Genomic DNA, 7199 nt, shown 5'->3' with positions numbered 1-7199 from the left:
CACAACTCTGAAGTTACAAAGGAAAAATACAGTGCAGGTTGTCTGACTGAGACCCCAAACCTTCCCTTCCAAAACAAAGGTGTCATTTGTGCCTCCTTCCCAAAGGACGGATAGGCGACAACAATCCACTGGCTCCAAGGATCTCACTCCTCCTCTTAAGGTCAGCAGGTGAACATTTTTCACAAAAAAAAGTTGATATGGAACAAACAACAAAAATTTATAAACAGAGCATTTAAGGTTTGCAGCTATTTTATTTACAAGTATACATTTAACACAAAGAAACACTGATATCCAAGCCTAGTTAATAGTAGTGTAACAATATGCATCATTTTGATGATTATTCTAACCAACAAACTACACTGAAAAATTAATGCCAGTAAAATTCTTGGTCATAATATTAAGAAATACAATATATAAATTGAAAATATGATTGCTTAAAATTTGAAAATGGAAGTGAAGCCATTTGCACAGGAGTCAGAGTTTAACATAATCTGAAGGGAAAGGCTCCAAACCAACTGTTTATCTCTTGGGTTAACAGAAGAAAAAAAAAAAATAAAATAAAAAGAAGCATAGTTTATCCTTAAAGATAATGGGCAGTTTTGCTTCTCCAGGTAGAATGTATTCCCAGTGTTTTCAGGTTTTGCAGTGGAATTACATTACTGAGCATGAAGACTTCCCTTGTGAAGCTGCCCCATCGATTTTTTCTGCCTCCAAAATTATCCTCTTAAAAACATCAACGGCAGTCTGCAAAGAGAGAGGACAGTATTAATAGGTAAGAAAAAAACACCTGCTTACTGAGAAAATAAAAAGGGTTAAGTTTTACTGGCTACACCAACAGATAAATGCATGTCCAACACCTAATGCAACATCAAGGAGGGAAAATGATAATTTCAGGTTTCAACACAACCTTTTGGAAGGAAAGCAAAACCCCCTTCTCCACAGCAATCCTCACCTATTTTCTCTGTCACTGCTGGGAGGGCAAGTTTACACTGAGCCATACTCTCAACAGTGCTAATAACTGTAATTTGGCTTTATTTTAAATAATAAGCTTGTGCTGAGTGAGTGACTAAAGATTTTGAAGCTGTGCTGCTCCAGAGGATAAACCTCCCGTAGATTGCAAGTAAATCACAGAAGGCAGCAGATGCTTCAGCTCTAGTCACTGACTTGGTCCAGCCCTGCCTGAGGGTGACTTTCATACTCTTCATTTCCTCACCACTAGGTAAGGCCAGTACTGGACACGGTGCAGTCACGAGGGGAAAACAACCCAAACTAGCCACTGCCTCATATTAAACAGCATCCTTTGATGAAGTCCTTCTGAGAGAAAGGGGGTTTACATTTTAAACAGCTTGAACTGTAGGACAGGAGTCACTAACATGGTCAGGCTCACCCAAACATCCCAGTCTCCTCTGCAGAACACACAGGACCACGCAGAGTCCCTCTGCCAAGCCACGAGCCGCTCAGCTCCATCAGAGGGAAGGCAGCAAGTGCCCTCAGAGCAGGAGTAACTTGTTCTGCATCAGCTCTGCTTGGTGTGTGTCAAGCCTCCTCCTCCTGAGCACAAAGCAGGCTGGTGGAACAGGCTCTCCCCTGGGGAAGCTCCAGGCTTCCAGCTCTGTGCATGGGCTCAGAAGGGCAACGTTTCCCCAGGCACACATGAGCTAACGAGTACAACTTAAAAATATTGGGATGGAAAAACAATTTCCCATGAAAATAAGCTTAAGGGAAGCAGAGACACTAAGAAAGGGTGTCAGACCACCTAAGCAATCCAGGTGATTCTACAGCAAAATTTGATTAAGTCTGGTTAGGTTTTTGGTGGGGTGTTGTTTGCTTTTAAAGATACTGAAAGACGGTGAGAGTAAGATGCCTGGGACAACATGAACACTACCTGTAGTAACTTACACTGTTAATCTGGCATTTTCAGGATTCACTCAGTTTTAAAGGTTTCAAAATTGTACACTAGCCTTCATCAGAATATACAGAAACTACAACATGCAGCATCTGAGATTGCCTAGAAGTAACAAGAATAAAACTACACTTTAGTCAAGGCCAATTGTGCAGTGCTTCTCTTCTCTATGGCATTTCCAAGCTGAAGATTCACCACATGATCAGTACTTCAGCATGTGAATCAACTTGGGAATGGGTCTTCTGATCATCTCAGACATGGCATTTTAAGTTTCTCTAACCTCTAGCCATCCGTGTCATGAATTCCAAGCATATGCTCCTTAAGGAAAGTATATTTGTTATATAAAAGCAGTCACATTATGAAAGAGGATAGAAAGGGTTTTTTTGTTGTAATCAGCAGGCTGAAGAGCACCCTGTGATTTATGACTATGTGTTCTGACCTGACAGATGTTTTTCCACTGCCACGAGTTGCAATTCTTAATTGGATCACTTCCAAATTAATCCCATTGACTGAAGTAGCCCCACAACAATCCTAAAGCAATCTTAACAGATTAGACTGAGTTTTAAAGTTTCCTGCAGTTACACCATTTGTGAACTATTTAAAAGACTTCCTTGGGTGGAAATGAGATTATTCCTCCATATCATGGAGTTTCCTTGCAAACCCAACAGAATCTGACAGAAGGGGCTCATTACTCCAGTAATGACACAACACATTTCCTGAGCTAGTCAAGACTCTAGGAGAGCCATGGTCAGGACTGCAGTTGCTATCAGACTGGTTTCACTAATGAGGAGTTTCCCTTAATCAAAACTTGTTGATACATTGGTTTACAAATATACTGCACCAGTGTTCCCTTAGAGTTGAAATTTTCAATGGCTTCATTTTAGTGCATATGTTATTTATACCCCTGCTTCAATTAAAAAACCTCCACAACTTACTCTGTCAATCAAGAAGCTGTGCATTCTGTCAAAGACGTGCTGTTTGGAACACTAAGATGTAGGAGTTCACAGGCCTTGTTAATTCATTTCACAGAACATATATATTCACCAAGAAGGTTTAATCATTGTCCTACAGTTAACGCTCAGGAATTTGTAATTCAGCCCAAATATGCTGAAGAATTTAAGAACGAGGTTTTAAGGAACACAGGAAGCTGTGTTTTGTGACAAGGAACAAAGAATGCAGCCAGGATTTACGTGCATGCATCTCCATATGGTCTGATTACAGAATGTGGGTCACACCTAGCCTGCAGAAAGCCATCTGGCTTTCTTCTACCTTTTGCCCCTGGGGAAACAGAATAGATGTCAGGCTGAGCAAGGCGTGCTGCCTGGAGAGCTCAGCACCAAGCAGGAGGCACCAGAGGCCCAGCTGCCTGTGCAGACGTGCCCCTGGAGCGAGCAGGACAGATGGCTGGGGAGCTGCCATCCCCTGCACACGCAGGGGCTGGGGGAAGGTGCAAGCCCCCAGCCCCAGCCCCCAGCCAGAGTTCTCCTTCGGCATGCTCGGGCTTTCAGCTGTGCAGCTCTTGCAAGAGGAAACTCTCAACTGCTCTACTACTAGTTTATCTTGGCACAGCACTGGGCGAAGGAACTTGAACAATAGTCAGGTAAAGGAAGAGAAGTTTTTTCCCCCCCTATCCTTTGCCAGTCCAATACATTCTCCCAGGTAAACATGTCAGAGCCCTGAAGAGGGGTGAAGACCCCAAACCACTCAAGTGTTTACTAAGCACGGCATCTTCTAAACTTGAAGTCACTCCTGAAAAAAGAAAGCAATGCCCAAGCAGTTGCTTTTTAAGAGAGCTCTGTTTTGGCAAGAAGCAGATTTTTCACTACTTCCTGGACCCTTCTGAAACAAGTTTATCTAATGAATTTTGCATAACTGGATGAACACAATTCGGCTGCTTGTTACTCCCTAAGTTTTTCCAGTAAAATTTGGCTCCCAGCTTCAGACTGGGTTTAAGGCCAAGTTGGATTCTGGTTGTACTTCAAAGAGTTACCACATTTTTGTACTGGGATTAGGAGGAAGCACTATACAATGGCTTAGGTGAAACAAAGTAGGGAATTCCACAAGAAAGGCTCAAAGCCCCTGAAGTTACCCACAGCAGTTCAATGTATCTGGTAGTAATTAAGCAGCTTGAGAAGATATGACAATATCCCAGCAGAAATCCAGAAGAGGTCTTTTCCATTAAGTCTCAGGACTGCCTTCCCAAAGCTCAGGGCTTTCCTTAGACAACTGATGTGTTGCTGTTATGAAGGCTGCTTCAAAAGTCCCACCGAGTCACCTTTGGCTGAAGGAGCTGAGACATTCCCTCAAATATATTTGACCTTGGTCACTCTTGCCAGCTGTGACCATTTATCATCACCACAGCTTTGATCTTTGCTTCTCACTCTCTGTCTGTTCAAAGTCATGCCATTGCTGGAACATGCTATCTTTTGATAACTCCTGGCAGAACAGGTCTAGTTTGCTGAAATTAACCATTTTAGTTGCCCAATATAGTAGGACTATGCTTTTAGAGCTCTCATAAATGCTCCAAAAAGGATTTTTCTGGCCAAAGCAGGAAGGAAGAGAGGAGTCAATGCACTCCCACCCCCCTGTAGGGGGAAAGGAGCCTTTGCTATCAGAACCTGCTGCAGGGAACATCTTCTCTGCTTTCAGCAGCTCCCTGTAAACAGGGCTATTTTAAAGGACAAAACACTCAGCTGATTGAGTTGGGTCTAACTCCTGTAGCAAGACAACCTGCTCTCCTTACTGCTGCTAAGAGCACCACGTACCAAAACGGTTTCAGACCAGCACCCAAGAAATTGTCACACTTGTGCTCCACATCCACCAGATACAGGTGGCTAGGTTTTGGAGAGAACAGATTAACATCTTCCCCCAGACAGGAAGGTTTGAGCTCTCTGCTCAAGTTCTTAAGCTCTAAATTCCTAATTCAGTCCAGCTCATCCCTTTAAGCATCAAAGAAGCTTTCTGTAACGCAAGAGAATCAAAAGCAGTTTTGGATGGAATTTAGACTCAATCTTGACAGGCAAGTTATTTGCTGTACCAAGCCAGTACAGGTGATGATCTGGATGAACCTCCAAGCAAAGAGTGCTGACAGACTTCTTTGTCCAGTAATGCTGACTGAAATGCAAAAAAATGCAAAGTGAACATTCAACACCAGGAGAATGACAACATATCTTGTTGCCAGGTTCAAAAATAAACTCTTTTCCACCCCAAACCAGAGACAGTTTCAGCCTAAGAGAAGATGATCTGTCTTGATAGAGGTCTATAGAGCAGCTAGTTTGATCCTGTCAGATTAGGATTTATAAGTAAAAAAGTGACTGGGGTCAGAAATGCTCCTGGCCTAACTCACAGGAAGAGATGCTACGATGGTTCTTGTCTCCTGTTCCCCTTAGCACCTCGCAGCCTTAGACTGCACGCTTGGCTCTCAAACCTCCATCTTCCACCTCTTCCAAGATGAGCGTTCCTCTGCAACCGTTGGAGAGAAGCCTAAGGCAGCTGTCCCCATTTTGGGCTCCTTCACTTTCTTCCATACATCCTAGGCCACCAAAGGAAGCACGCCAGCAAACCTGAGAGATGGTCACATGCTGCGGGCGTCCATCTCAGAGGTGACACACGATCTCCCAAACTTCTGAGGCCAGACAAATTTACCAAGTGTATTATGTAAGAGGGATAAAGGAGGAACTGTGTTCAAGCACCTGTTTCCAACAACCTGCGTCTAAATTCAGAGGGACAGAATTTATAGCAACGTTCACCACCCTGGAGATTCTGCTGAAAGGAAGACCTGTTCAGAACACCCTTTGGCAGCAAGAATGAACACAACTTCTGAGTTTTTGTGGTATTTGTACAGGACTGCACAGAATTTTATCTGACATAAAACTGCCATTTCAATTTCCTTGAAGGCTACAAAGTTTGCTATAAACATCTCAGTTGGCAGCATAACAATACAGAATGTCTGAGACTAAGGAACAGACATAAATGTGACAATCAATGGGACTTCGTTAGTGCAGCAATATATTATTTGCAAGACATGCCAAGCATCATACAAAGCTTGTGGCTTCTTTGCCTAAGTATACCCAACTTCTTTTCCCTTGAACCGAGAACAATACAACCTTCAGGAAAGTTATCAGCAAGATATTCTGCTAGGTATCAATTGCCACGCTGTTAGTCACTGCAAACACATGCCAAAAGAAAGAGTCCAGGCAATCTCTGCCAAATCCGGAAGTATTAAGTTGTTTAAAATAAGCAAGAGAAGAGAAAAGATCAGAAGCTTTTAACTGGTTTATTCTTTACACTGGCAATTTAGATTCCTTAGGTATGGATTTGAAGCTCTCCAGCAGTACAGAGAAGATACTGAGGAATTTCATTCTTTCATCATGCCAAATTTTGACAAGGTTAATGCAAGTCTTAGTTTCTCAGTACTTCTGTTTCTGGCTAAGTCCAAGTGGTCTGTATTTAGAGCGAAAGTAAAATTGCCAAGTTTTTCTTCCAAGGAAAATCCAACTTTCCTCAAGTAACTTGTAGAATTGTTGACAGACATGAGACAAACTATTTGTTTTGCTTTTGGGGATGTGGAAAATGAAAGAAAGGTTGCTTAAACAGGTCCTGTCCTAGCTGTAGGGTTACCCTTTTGACTGTGCTGATGTTATCAAGGAGGTAGAAGATGTGATATACTAGGTTAAACATGAGACAATGTACGTGTTGCTTCTGCATAAGGACTTTTATTTTTTAACCTAGCCTGCCAATGTCCCTTTGACTTTATCATATGTCTGTACTTTCAAAAAACAAGCTTTGGTGCTGTTGTGAACTATAGGGAAAAAAATAGAAAGCAAAACAACAGAGGTGGGAAAAAGACACGGCCCCTCAATTCACAGCAGTTACCCAATACTTTAGGCCCAAACTAGGAGGCTCTTGTAGCTTAGATACACGATGTCAAATCAATGCCAAATTATCATTAACAGCCACAGGAACAAATTCAACCAAAATTCAGAAGATATTTAGGAGGCATTTTAAAGAAAGTTGGAGCAACCAAGAATGAGATGTTATTTAATATGTAATGAAATACATTCCTTCTGTGACAGGAAAACAACAGTTGTAAATGTGTGGGGGTTATACTGTGTCAGATTGTGCAACTTCACATATTACTGTACCACAGTAATGTCTGACAGCCTCTGCTGTATCCTAAGGTTTTTGTTTGCCCTCCCTTCCCCCTGACCCACAAAAATGATTATTCTCCACATGATGAAGACCAAGTCTTACTCAGCACCTTAGAACGTTCAGTTCGTCCCCTGATACCACCTCA

The 7199-nt window shown here is 42.3% G+C and overlaps 1 protein-coding gene across 1 annotated transcript in view; it reads right to left on the bottom strand.

Annotated features, from left to right (window-relative positions):
• Nucleotides 1-231: 231 nt before the first annotated feature.
• RHEB (Ras homolog enriched in brain) overlaps nucleotides 232-7199 on the bottom strand; it is a gene marked incomplete at its 5' end in the record, with an annotated part of 22388 nt that continues 15420 nt past the window's right edge. Inside the window, one exon of the mRNA XM_008945650.1 lies at nucleotides 232-744. Coding sequence (XP_008943898.1) covers nucleotides 652-744 — 93 coding nt within the window. The remainder of the gene's footprint in view (nucleotides 745-7199) is intronic.

Source organism: Merops nubicus, unplaced genomic scaffold, assembly GCF_000691845.1.
Source record: "Merops nubicus isolate BGI_N331 unplaced genomic scaffold, ASM69184v1 scaffold12420, whole genome shotgun sequence".
NCBI lineage: Eukaryota > Metazoa > Chordata > Aves > Coraciiformes > Meropidae > Merops > Merops nubicus.
Note: the sequence above shows the minus strand (reverse complement) of the source record. Positions and strands in the feature narration are given on the sequence as shown.